Source organism: Tachysurus fulvidraco, chromosome 19 (genome assembly GCF_022655615.1).
Source record: "Tachysurus fulvidraco isolate hzauxx_2018 chromosome 19, HZAU_PFXX_2.0, whole genome shotgun sequence".
NCBI lineage: Eukaryota > Metazoa > Chordata > Actinopteri > Siluriformes > Bagridae > Tachysurus > Tachysurus fulvidraco.
In genome coordinates this window covers 16,625,541-16,639,629 of record NC_062536.1, presented here as the reverse complement: position 1 = coordinate 16,639,629, position 14,089 = coordinate 16,625,541, and the positions used below count along the sequence as shown (strand labels likewise).

At 41.1% G+C, this 14,089-nt stretch overlaps 1 protein-coding gene across 10 annotated transcripts in view; it reads right to left on the bottom strand.

Moving 5' to 3' along the window:
- The window catches only part of erc1b (ELKS/RAB6-interacting/CAST family member 1b), a 198,666-nt gene that overhangs the window by 107,262 nt on the left and 77,315 nt on the right, over positions 1 to 14,089 (bottom strand). For all 10 annotated transcript variants that reach the window (XM_047803716.1, XM_047803718.1, XM_027151398.2 and 7 more), the window contains one exon: positions 9,726 to 9,861. In XM_047803716.1, coding sequence (XP_047659672.1) covers positions 9,726 to 9,861 — 136 coding nt within the window. The remainder of the gene's footprint in view (positions 1 to 9,725; positions 9,862 to 14,089) is intronic.

The window sequence follows — 14,089 nt, the reverse complement described above, 5'->3', positions numbered from 1 at the left end:
ACGGTGTGTGTGAGTCTGGGTCACCGTACTTAGCCGTACGTCACGTCACGTCAAGTAAATGTAAAAAAATATATATATATACAGTACAGACCAAAAGTTTGGACACACCTTCTCATTCAAAGAGAACATTTAGTTCATTACAAAAAAGTGTGAAACAACTGAAAATATGTCGTATTCTAGGTTCTTCAAAGTAGCCACCTTTTGCTTTGATTACTGCTTTGCACACTCTTGGCATTCTCTTGATGAGCTTCAAGAGGTCGTCACCTGAAATGGTCTTCCAACAGTCTTGAAGGAGTTCCCAGAGATGCTTAGCACTTGTTGGCCCTTTTGCCTTCACTCTGCGGTCCAGCTCACCCCAAACCATCTCGATCGGGTTCAGGTCCGGTGACTGTGGAGGCCAGGTCATCTGGTGCAGCACCCCATCACTCTCCTTCATGGTCAAATAGCCCTTACACAGCCTGGAGGTGTGTTTGGGGTCATTTTTTCATACTTTTTTGTTATGTATATAATTCCACACGTGTTAATTCATAGTTTTGATGCCTTCAGTGTGAATCTACAATTTTCATAGTCATGAAAATAAAGAAAACTCTTTGAATAAGAAGGTGTGTCCAAACTATATATATATATATATATATATATATATATATATATATATATATATATATATATATATATATATATAACCTATCCAACAAATGTTTTTCAGTGGACTTGTGGATATTTCTCATACAATACAATGTTATAAGATCTTACAAGGTGTAGATATTTCCGGAGTTGACTTATTTTGGTTGAACGGATCAAGCTCGTACCAAAATACCGATTATACAATAACGTTGACTAAAAAATCGGATTCGTATAATATTAAAAAGATCTAAGTACGCCGCGTTAGCTCGAGGAGAGTGCCGCGAAAAGAAAAACCCGATTTCTGTTTAGTGTAAGTTCCCTAGAGCAAACAGAGTGTCTCAAAACACAGATGCGGTATAAAACAGCCAGATTTCTCTGCAGGGGGTGAAAAAAAGCTTTTCTAGTGGTCTTGGCACAAGTAGGAGAAGAGTCGCTAATGTTTACTGAGGAAACGGAAAAGAGCAGCGGGAGTCTGTCTCTTCTGGCTAGAAAGCGCATAAGCTCGGCCAACCGCACTACAACATCAAGTGCAACTACCTCACAAACAGGCCCAATAAAATATGCTTGCGAGTCTATTAAGACCAGGAGCCTAGGGCAGGGGAAGTTTCCCACCCAGTCATCTAGAGCTCCTGATTAGATATGGAGTCCCTCGCAGGACAAATGCTTCTGCTTCTAAGCGAAATGTGTGTTTTACGCTGAAATGTAAGAGAAAAAATAAAAGCTCACTTTACAATGATGGTAGCAAGTAAAAGAAATGTTCCTGTTGTCACCTGTGAATAAGCAAAATCCTGATCGGAAGAGAAAAGGTAGTGCAAAACATCTCTGTAGCACTCTCTCTACAAGCCCGCTATACGGTACGACTCTACACAGGTTTTGTTTAAGGTGTATCCATTAGGGGTGTAAGAAAATATCGATACACGCGAGTATCGCGATATATTGTTTGCCGATATTGTATCGATTCTCAAAAACAAAATATCGATATTTATTAAAAAAATAAAATTAAAAAAATTATACAGATTAATGGCAATTTTGTTCCGTTTATATCCCAACCGCTAGATCTCAGTCTTCTTATCTTAAACAGTGACAGGAAGCAACACGTTAATGGAGATTTAGGATAGCTCCCAAGGTTAGGCCCGCGAAAATAAGGACGGAGAACTCACAAACGTATGACTCACAACGGTTTATTCCTCCATACATAATCCGTAATAACATGTTACTAAAACAAAAAATACTCATTAGTATGAGAAAATGAAAATAAAAGTGAATATCGGTTGCAGCATCAGACTTCCACACATGTGGTGTTATAACTGAAGCGTGCACACTTTTGAGCATGCGCACATCCAACTAGTATAACAGAAATAAAGCAACGGCACATTGCTCTTAAAGGGGTAGCACCACTCCACTCGTTACAAAGTACTAGCATAACGGCGCGCCACTAATGTTAACGGTAAAATAGTTTGCTATATATATGAAGATGCGCATAGAAGTGCCCTGACATCTGAGCATATTGACCAGCTTATCTTTCTTCAGAAAAACCTTGACATTAAATAAAAAGACAAATATAAATACAAATCAAAGAAACCTGTAAAATCCAAGTTTAAAGGTTCTGAGAATGTTCAACATCTGTAAATATTTTATTGTTTATATTTGTTTTGTTTTCTTTAGGAATCCTGCAAGCACTTTATTTTTTCATTGATATTAAGCAGATATAATTCTTTTGTTCTGATCAAAATGTTAGGACACTGCATGCTACAATTGTAAACTGAAACTGTGAAGCTTTAAAGGCAGGGTCTAAAAATATATATGGTCTGTTTATAAAACAGCTAACATTTAATACATTTAAGAAATCCTGCAAGCACTTTATTTCTCCCCCTTTATTCATACTGCACATACAGTGGTTCAATCATACTGAATGTTACAGGGCCTAATTAATGCAAATGCAGTTCCCACTGCGTTCTGGTTAAATAAGAACTTTTTTTTTGCAAAGGTTTGCATATGGTAGTGTTCTTGACAGCTTCCCTAAAACTTTATCCTATAATTAAAATAAGAAAGATCCCAATATATCGCCTTGCTTACAATATCGCAATGTATCGCAACATATCGTATCGCAACCCCGTATCGTGATACGTATCGTATCGCCAGATTCTTGCCAATACACAGCCCTAGTATCCATGTGCTAGGCTTCATAGCAGCTTCATAACAGCGGCGTACGCACACCGGAGGCCCCGGTTGGTACTTCCTTCCCAGCTTTATGTCGCTACACACATTGTAATAAGAGGTTGTACTAGAAATAATAAAATCACAATATGGTTATATGGATGTTTTATCAATTATGTCAATTTTAAAAAGTAACTGGAAACTAATTGTAGTTAAGGATTTAAGATGAGTGGAAAAGTGTTCAAGGAATCATTGAAGCCCGTTGTTTGGATTTGTCGCTTAGGATTTACATAACAAAAACCAAAACAAAACAAAAATGTGGCTTTTCCTATGATGGTGAAAAAAGCAAGCCAGAACTGAAATCCCAGTACAAATCCCAGCAAAGTATTAGAAAAGTTCATGTGTGAAATAAGCTGATAAATTACTGGTAAAATGCAGTACCATCTTTGAAGCGTGTGACAAACAAAAATGCTTTTTCTTAATGACGTGAACTGCAGCCTGCATGTTTCGTTAGCATATCTGTGTGTGCACTGGAAGCCTGGGGACGCTAGAGTTACGATGTTTTTTTTGCACATTTGCATGATAAAATCCCACAACACATTATGAAGACAAAGTTAATCTTGACTGAGGTTCATTCAGGGCATGTGGTTACAGAGAATGTGAGCACCAAGTACAGTGTTCACGTTATTTTACTTGCTAACTACATTTTGCGTTTTTTTTTTTTTTTTTTGGAAGCTGGCCTTTCCATCTCATTCCATCTTCTCTCTTTCCATTTCAATCTATCTTTCTCCATCTCTTCCTGACACTCTGATTGGCATTCATAAAGTCATAGACCTGTAACAACAGTATTCAGAAAAAAAAAGAAAAGAAAAAAAAAGAAAAGCAAAACCACACTAAAATGTAAGAAATGATAAGGTTCCAGTTTATCTTCACCATCGGTCCTTCATGGCTTGGCGAGTAAGATCGTTTCCTCTCTTTCTGTACTTGACTATATCCTTAGTTCTGCTCAAGAAAGGACAAGCTCCAAATTTACTCCCCAGCAAGAGTGGAGTTCTCCGGGGCAATGTGAGGAAAAAGACCGTGAGGGATCAAGCAGAAAGTCATTACCATCAAAGCTTCTCTGGAGTAAAACTTTGCCCTGAGCACACAGGCAAGTGTAGTGCTTTCCATGGCCCCTGTTTAGGTACATGGGGTTAAGATGAAAAAGATAGCGAGAGAGAAAGTCTAAAACAGCCTAAAGCAAGAGGATAAGAGAAAAAATAAAACATTAGAAGAAACCAAAAGGAGTGAGATATGGTGTTAAAAGGCAAGAGTAAACAAAGAGCTCTGGTTCTGATGACTGGACCTGCTTAGGACCTGCTTAGGGAAAAAAAAAAAAAAAGGAGATGATCAGATTCAGATGAAGTAGAGCTCAGGGCAACAACATTCCTTTAGCTATGGATGAGATTAGAAATGGGACAGAACCGTATACATGTTCTATCACACAAGGAACACTGACCGACCCTAAAGCAAAAATAATGTGCAGTCCAGAGGACAAGATAGATGATCAGGATGTTCCTGATATTTAATCATTTTTATTTTCTTACTAAATATTTAACTAATTACCTTTGCTGGAAATACGGGCAGTCATAACAGCCGTGCATCCACAAAACCTGAACCGGCCGATAACGAAAATGTTCTTGCTCGTACTCCAAATATGTTGAGTGCTTAAGAAGAACAGTACATGCCTCAGCCCATGGAGAGTTTGAGTCGGTTTGTGTTTGAAGAGTTCTTTCATGCCAACACTTTGGTGTGTCAGTCATAGGCTCCGTGTTTGCTTCCTACTGCATGACCCGCTCACACTCACAAGAGAATCGAGCCTTTTATATAGGCGGCGCACTTCGTCTCTGTTGTTTCATACTCAGCTGTCTGCCTTCCTTACCTTCCTGGACTTCCTTCTCATCTTAGCCACAGTGCTGTCTCCATTTCATTCTTTTGTGAGCACTGACCTTGCCTCTCGCCAACACATCCGCGCTGATGAGTTGCCTGCAGCTATGTCTCAACGTCTGCTCATCCAAGGTTAGTTTGGAAGCCTATTTTCAAAATGCTTTAACTAAGTTAAAATGAGAGACGGGATTGGCGGTTATTCGGATTTCAGGATGCTTAAGTGATCTCGAAGGCTCTGCCCATATACAGGTCTCACAGGGGTTCAACAGCATGTTGCTACAAGCCTGAACCCTAGCACCTGTGGATGAAAGTCCGACATGGCCTTCCCCTGCCCTGTTAATCAGGGTGACACCAGACAATCACAGGCTTCCGTCAATTTGGAAGAGACAGCTTCCACTCTTCCGATAAAACCCACGGAAGTTGCAAGCCAGTGACATCTGTGCCGGTCCCAAGCCCGGATAAATAGGAATGGTTGCGGCATCTGGCATAAAACGTGCCAAATTTAAATATTGGAATTCCATCCCGGTTCGGTCAAGGCCCGGGTTAACAATGACCGCCACCGGCACTGTTGACCTACAGGGTGCTGTCTTAAATTGGACTACTGTTGGTCAAGGAAGGAGAGGAGGAAGAATGGTTCAGAAACAGAGAGAAGAGGAAAGGCAGTAATATAGGTGTGAGAATAGGGACTCTACCTTTCTCTGTCATTGTACCAATGTTTAAAGAGCTGGTGGACATGATGATGAGAAGGAAGGTAGATATACTGTGTGAGCAGGAGACCAGAGGAGGGGGATACAAATTGTTTTATGATGATGTGGATAGGAAGAGAAATGGGGTAAGGAGTGATCCTGAAGGATGAGTTTGTGAGGAAGGTATGAGAGGTGAAGAGACTTTTAGACAGGGTCATCAGTTTGAAGTTAGGAATTGAAGAGGTGATCTTGAATGTCATTAGTGGTTATGCTCCACAAGTAGACTGAGAGTTAGAAGAGAATGAGAGATTCTGGAGTGAGTTGGATGAAGTGATGTTGAGTATTCAGAAATGGGAGAGAGTAGTGAATAGAGCAAGTTGGTGTGGGAAGCAGAGGTGATGAGGAGGTGATGGTGTAAAGGAAAGGAAACTATGGTGGTGCTGGACTTTGCTAAGCTGGTGGAAATGACTGTAGTTAACACTTTTTTTCCAGAAGAGAGAGGAACATAGCGTTACATATAAGAGTGGAGGTAAAAGTAAGCAGGAAGATGGACAGGTTTGACAGATGAAGTCAGACAGAAATCTCAGTGGACAATGATGTTTGCGGATGGCATTGTGATTTGTAGTGAGAGTAGAGAGCAGGTGGAGGAACAGCTGGAAAGGTGAAGGTCTGCTTTGGAAAGAAGAGGAATGAGAGTCGGTTGTAGTAAGGCGGAGTGCACGTGTCTATGAACAAGAGGGAGGGAAGTAGAACAGGGGGCTGAGGTCAAAAAGGTGCAGAAGTTAAAGAATTTGGTGTCAACCGTCCAGTGCGACGGGGAGTGTGGAAAAGAGATGAAGAGGCGAGATCGGGCAAGTCGGAGTGGGTGGAGAAAAGAATCAGGAGTTTCCACTCTTCCACTCTCCTGGTCTACAGGCCATTGTGCAATTGAGCAGAACTAATTAGCGGGTTGCAATCCGGCACCAACTTAAAAGGAGGAAATGGGTTGAAAAAACAACAAAAAGAAAATCTGGAAATCTGGAGCGTTGCTGTAGCTAATGCAATACAATGTAATATAAGCCTATTTATAGCTGCAATTCGTCAGAAGCCTGACCCCGTTGCTTGCTATCGATTATTAGCAGCAATGTCTGATTTTTAAAGCATTTACTTAAAAACTATCAGCCGAACTGAGAGGTAAAATTGGGTTATTAGCCAGGTTCGAGTGCGTAAATAATCACATCCATGTGGTGCACAAACAAAACCCTAATCTTAAACATGCACGTACCCTCTGCATCCCATCACAGCACCAGAAACCAAAAATACCAGTGAAAATGATTAAAATCTTACTGCACATTGTTATTCTAGGAAGGCAAATATATCGGTTGGGCCATATATGTTGAAAACGATAATAAAACGCAATCTGGATGAAAAAAAAGGCTCCTCCTCCCCTAGAGAGGAGAACCCCCCGTTCCCTTACATTAAAGCATCTGCAGAACTCCAGTGCCAGTGAGTCATAAACGGCTTCCGTTTGACTCTTTTATATCTGCATCCTTTAAGAGGCCCATAAAATCACAACCTACCCTAAGCACTTTAGCTTCATTAACTCTGCTCTTTCTACCATTACCTACAGTATATAATTTTTTTTTCCCCTTTGCAGCATATGTGTATAAATATTACAGTAAGTGCTCGAGTTCAATTTCACAGAATTTCACTGCCATATAAGATCAGAAGGAACCCGACCATTGCTTTCCAAAAGGCCATTCAGGTGTTTGTTGTTAGTCGCTTGTCATCTTAACGTCGGATTAGTGTGGCTTGTTCCTCCTAACCCTCGAGTCTATATGCTCGGTATAGCAGCACTGCAGTGACCCAATATCTTCAAGTGATCTTCAATATCCTCAAAAATTCACTCCATAAATTGATCGGCATCAGAAAGCTTTGCTATACTGTCTCCGAGGTGTTTATACTAACTTTCCCTGCTGTCCAAACAGCTTACTCGCTTCTGTTTCCAAACAAGAACAACTCAACGCTGTTTGTCTCCATGGCCAAAAAGAATAGTTCTTATATTTAGTCACTTGTGTGCCTCGAATACCCTTAAAATTGACCTACAACAGGAACAAACTCTTGTGATCTTGACCCCGTTTGGATAAATTATTAGAGCACTGTTAAAAGTACTGCGTTGATATTATTGAAAAGTAATTATTGGTCAGTGTGATCTCGCGTTACATCTTTATATGTATATCGTACATATAAATGTTCAGACTTTCCGTATATTCTGTCACTCCATCGGCATTCATTTTCTTCTTCTTCTGCAGTGCTGCACCAGGGCCCTCTTGTGACAAAAAGTGAAGGGAACCATGTTGTTTACCAGTTCAGCCTGGAATGAGACTGCACGGTAAAATTGTCCAAGCTCATGCCAGGCTTTAAAGCAGCTATTTACTATTCTTCATCATTTTAACATTCATCCCCCTCTCTATCTTTCCCAGAATGAATGACTTGACTTAATTCTGTCAATATTTAACCTGTGGGAAAGAGAAGTATGGTTTGACGATTCACTCTTGATGTGTGTGTGCATACGTATGCGTGGGGTGTGTGTGTGAGCCGTGTGGTGGAAAGTGTCTCGTGTTCTGTAGACGTGGATGATGGGCATTCAGATCCAGGGGTCAGAAAAAGACTTGCTCCTAAGTTCCTGTCTTCTTGATGGTTTCTTTCTGGCTTGTTTCCTGACATGCAAGTCCATGTGTTTAGCATGCTGAAGTGATCTGGCTAGATTAATTAAAGCGCTGATTTGTCCAGAACATTGTTCGGAAAGAATAACCCTGCCGCCTAAAAAGCCCTCAGACTTTCTGAAAGGAATACATATTGAGCTTCAGGGTCAGACATAATGGCACTTTACCATCTCCAAAAGTAACAGCAGCTGCCCTGAACATGACCACCTTGCTTTAAGGCTTGACCCCTGGACCTCCTCATCAAGACCCTTAATTAGCCGAAACATAAGCGGAGCCCTTTTTTAAAGCTTAAAGAGACAGGAAACAAGAGGGTTACTGGTCTATGGCCCCCTGAGTGATGTCCTGAGGTGAACCCTTTCAATCTGTGTTGTTCAAACGATCTGGCAGGTCACTACAGCTAGCACGCCAGTCATCAGGAACAAACAGAGTTCTTTCCAAAACACAATCCGCATTTAGGCAAATAACGTGCTGGGCTAACGGGCTACAGTAGCTCCAATGGTCTTGACTTATTCCAGTTCTCTCTCTGCATCAGGACTAAAGTGTGGTGTCTCTAAGCAGGAGGTAGTGGCTGCTAGTCTTGGATGGAGAAGGCCTTCACTGGTTCAAGCATCTTCCCCCTTAAAAAGGCCCATCGTGTGGGTGCATCAGTATGCACAGATTCGGGTGTAGAAAGCCACAATGTGGCCTCTGCAGCAATATGATCTCATAAAGGAACCTGGAGACCTAACTCGTACACCAGTTAGTTTGTGGCTTTGTCACATATTTGCACACACAAAAGGACACACAGGCTTACAGTGCGTCGGGTCAAAGTCTAATAACATAGCAACCCCAGGGTGGAGAATAAGGAAAATGTACTCGAATCAAAACAATGGAGAGATGACTTAGGGAAACTGAAAATGAGTGAAAGAGTGACCAAGAGGCCAGAAGGGGGGGATTAAAAACACAAAATCAGGGCATGTGAAGGGGTTGTTTGGTGATTTTTTTGACTAGAGGTCTTTTAGAAAGAAGGAAAAACCAGAAAGTCTACAGTATATAGTCTGTATAGCTAGCGTCTGGCATTAATGCTGGACTTAAACAAATATCTGTGAGGTTCAATCAAATTAAAACCATTTGGTGGGACTGAACAAAAATAAATAAATAAACAAACAAACAAATAAATAAATATTTTATATTTTTTTTAAAAAAGCTAAAAGGGAATACATGTGTTCTAAAGCCTAACAATAATCCAAACTAAGAAGTGTGCTTTTAGAGAAAACATGTGGTCATATCATCATAAACAGTCCTACGGCAAACGTTTGTACGACAAAACCATTCCAAACAAACAAAACTTTATATAGTTATGTATAAACCCCTTTGTCATCCGAGCAATCTAAGTAAATCACTCCTAACTCAACAGGAGCTTCTGAAGAAATCAGAGTTCAAATCTGGGTGATGTCTCAACCTTCCATAGCCACAAGTCAGAGCATTACGCTATCCACTAGAGATTAAAGTGACTCTAGCCAATCGTGGGTGTGTCTGAGGTCATGTATGGAGCGTGTTTAAGGAAACAATGACTAGTGAAAGGAGACTACTACTAACATGTACTGACTCACTTGTCCTTTATTTGCCTTGTGATCGGCAGCCTTACCTTGACCTGCTGAGAGCTTTCGTTGATGTTATCCTCACGCTTGCGTGCCTCCTCCATCAGCTGTGCGTTCCGGTTCTTCTCCACTTGCTCCTTGTGTTTCAGAGTGGCTACCTTCTTGCTCTGGTCCTTCGTCTGCCTGCAAGGGGTGCAAGCGAAATACACAAATCTTTGTCAAGGAAACTTACAGAACATGAAGGGAGAAGAAACTTACACTATATAGATACACAAATCAGTGAATTGTACAAAAAACAATCTCCAGAAACACAAGAAGAGAAACAAAAAAAAAAAGAAAAAAAACAGCGACGTATTTCGTCTTAGCGGTGGGATTTTTTCATTACTCCCCCTCTCCAGGTGCTGAAGGATGACAAAAGAGAGCATGACTCAAAACAACAACTGAAAGCTAAAGAAAACATATCTGCAGATGGTGGAGCAGTTTCATTTACAGAAAACGGGAAACAGATTCTGTATCCGCTAAGCTCCGCTGAGAGGCACAATGTAGGCCGGTTACGAGTGTCTTATTGTTTACATGACTGCATCGTCTGAATTCTGTTCTCACAGTATCGTGGCCAGATGAGTTACTAATCACCGACACGATCGAGGAAACTCGATCTCTTATCTTTCTCCATACACGGAGCAGATGTAGATGCGACTAAGCCAATATGTTGAATATCGGTTGATTAGCAATAACACGGCGACCCTTCTGCCTTTGCCGCGAAGCAGACCAGACGTTGAAGGTAATGATGAAGTGGTTTTGTAGAATACAACAGACAAGGCTCACATATGTTCTTCAGGAACGCTCTACTGTACCTACTGCTCCTCGTGGACGGTAGATGTCTACATCTACGCTGAGGCCAGGTTAAAATACAGTGCGAAAAAATGGGCAGCAGACAAGTAAAGTCTCTCGGGGCGCATTACAAAAGTGTCGGGTGAGTTTCCAGTATGATTAAACGATGACAAGGTGATCCCAAACAACGACAGGTGACTACGAGCCAAGCCATTATGCCTCCAACACCTGATCATTCTTCTGGACTAGCAATCAGAGCACCGTCAAGTCTGTGTTTAATGAGTAGTTGGACAAAGCCACAGAGCTCCTGGCTCTCACGGAAAGAAGTATCACGGTGTGGATCAAAACAAAACCAGAACAACTAGTACAGTCCACATGTACATGTATGTGTTAGAATAACGGATGTCTATAGGCGTTTTTCTTTTCCCTTTGGACCTGTAGGTATATTGCAGATTTCAGGATCCCAGGGTAGTACAGTATTTTAGATATGAACACTGCAGCTTTGTACCTACTGCTCTAAAAATGGTCTATCGGTTTAAAATTTTATCATGCTATTGCTGAATTAAGCCTCGGTTAAAGAAAACGGAACCCTATGCTCTATACCGTAGTGTAAGGAGTAACCTTGACAAGTCGGTAATTCATAAAACAGCTTTTTACGTAAGAAGGCTTTTTATTCTCCATCATTTATAGTCAATTTTAATGTTGTGGAAAATCCACAAAAACAGCAGCAGCAGCAGATATAAACAGTCATTTCCTCACAAAACCTTGATTGTTTTTCTTGCCTTAAGTTAAAATGCAGCTTGTCACATTTAGACCATTAACCAACACAATGATAAACTGGATCTAAACTCACCAGGGTTTAACACGCAATGTGAGGAACCTAAATAAAGATGGCCAGGCTTCTGAAAAAGAAATTAAATCATACTACTCTTATTTGTTTGTCCTGATTTTGCTAGTAAAACATTTTTTTTTGGTGCCTGTTTTGTTTTTAGTTCCTTCGCCAGCCTTTCGTTCTGACTCGTGAAGTTGATTAGACAAAATAAATAAATAAATGCTTGTTGATGAAAAACTGCAAAGCTTCCTATCCTGAAGACTTTTCTGTTGGGAGGTGGGGGTGGTGTTGGTGGTGGTGTGATGTAAAGTTACAGCTTAACCCCTGCCTGATACGAAGCATTGACACTGGAGACTCCTTCCACAGACAGTTAAATAAAGGTCACACATTTTGTAGCTGTTTAATTTGTTACAATATACAGAAAGAATAAGTAAGTATAAGTATAGGAACAAGATGACGTTAATCACCATTTATCAGCATTGTAGATTAATCCGTAACATGAAAACGTATGTCAACTTGTAACGTGTCAGAAAGTCACTCAGGCACCGACCACGTTTGTACGGCGCACAGAAATAACACTAATTTGGTTCGATTTTTTTGTTTTGATTTTGACTTGAATGAGGTTTAATGCACTGTGACACCACTCTTGGCAGTAGACGGCCTAACCAAACCAGCACAAACAGTAATTTTATGGCACAAATTAGCACAAACGAATGACATAAGTTTATTAAATTTCTTTTCAGATGGTGCGCCAGCTTCACGGAGGTCTGTGAGAATTGTTAACTACTACGCGACTCCGTCCGCGAGAGCCCGCGGTGTGCCGTACTGCACTCAGCTGCAACCATGTTCCTCGCTATCCAGCCCTGGCAGGCTCCATGTCATATTGTTCAAATCATTAGCCCAAATCTGCTGCGTTGCCAAAATCCCAAAGCAACATGACACATACTCTGTCTGACTGTATAAGAACGAAGACCTTTCTTATGCACACACAATAGGTCATAAACTGGAATTTTCCCATTTAGTCTCAGGCCAAGCCATCTGCTTGGCACTGACAAAACCTTTAATAAGCAGCTGACTGTTATGATTCTGTGAAAGATTCCCTAATTTGTGTTTTTGATGATCTAACTCCGAGGTAACCTTCCTCTACTGAGTTCAGCAGGGAAAACAATCATTGTAAAAGGGAGACTCGGCCAGGGTCTGATGGACGTCTGACTCGGTGAGGCTTGACCGATTCGGAAACACGTGTTGAAAAAGGAGCTCGATTATTTCCAAGATTTGGAAAACACTCCTTAAGGAATGGCACAGAAGAGACCATTAAGGATTCTTCTGTAGTAGAAGGTACATTAACAGTAAATCTCAGTGAGCGGGAATAAATCACAATAAGCACTATCACATGTGCGAACCTTTTGTTTCGTAGTTTCCAGTCGGGTCCTTTACAGGAAAAAGTACGTTCTGCTCTTCGGGCCACTTGTACCAGAGATTTCTTTACTGGTCTCAGAGCACAGTGACCACTCACAGGACTGCAAAAAAAAAAAGTTTAAGGCTAATTTTCAGGGATGACGCATAACATTGCTGAGGCTCTGAATCTTTCATGGAAACATGACTAACCGTCCTCAGACATGTTTGTTACGAATATTCCACAACATTCTCTCAGACTGATGAGAAATCTAAGAAATAACAGAGAAGCCAGTTGTCACGCTAAAAGAGTAAGACAACCTGAAAGCAAGCGTCAGGTTACAACATTTACACTATGAACAATAAGCGATGAACCAGAGCGCAAGGAGCAGAGAGAGAACTAACAATGTAGATGTAATGTAGAGCTGCACATACTGTATGATTCCATCACATCCGTTACATGGTTACAGGTTTGTAGACACCCGAGTGCTGAATGTTGCTTTCCAAAACCATGGGCATCAATACTGTGTTGTGTATCCTCGTCTATTCTCCTGGGAAGCTTTCCATTAGATGTTCCACTGGCTTTGAGGATTTGTGTTCATTCAGGTTCTACAGCATTATTGAGCTCAGGTGATGATGTCTGGGGTGTTACAGTACATCCCAAAGAGGTAAAGTGGGGTTGAGTCACAGTCAGGGAGGGCTCCGTACAGGACACTCGAGTTCTTCACTCAAACACTAACACACATTTACAGCATTTAGCAGACGCCCTTAACCAGAGCGACTTACATTATCTCATATTTGTACAACTGAGCAATTGAGGGTTAAGGGCCTTGCTCAGGGGCCCAACAGTGGCAGCTTGGTGGCAACCTGGGATCGAACTCACAACCTTCCGATTGGTAGCCCAACACCTTAACCACTAGGCTACCACATGCCCACGTCTCCGTGGAACTCGCTTTGTGCACAGGAACGTCGTAATGACGGAACAAATCTTGGGGCTTTTCTTGAGAAAATGTTATACAAAGACTTTCTGGAAAACTGAGTGCTTTCAACTTGACACCAACTGTTTGGGAAGTGCCACATACTGTACTGTATGTGGATGTGATGCTTGGGTGTCCACTTACTTTTGGCCAAATAATGTATTATTGGGAATTTAATCTCATGAGCCAAGGAACTGAATATGGGGAGAAGGTGGGGACGTTTCAACAAGGCAACAAGCCAATCTCCAAAATTTATGGTGATTTTGAAATCGTGAGTTCATCAGAAGGACCATCATAACACTGAAAAATTTAAGACGATTTGCCAAAAAAAAAAAAAAAAAAACGGGCCAAAGAAGAACCACAAAGCTGCAAAAAT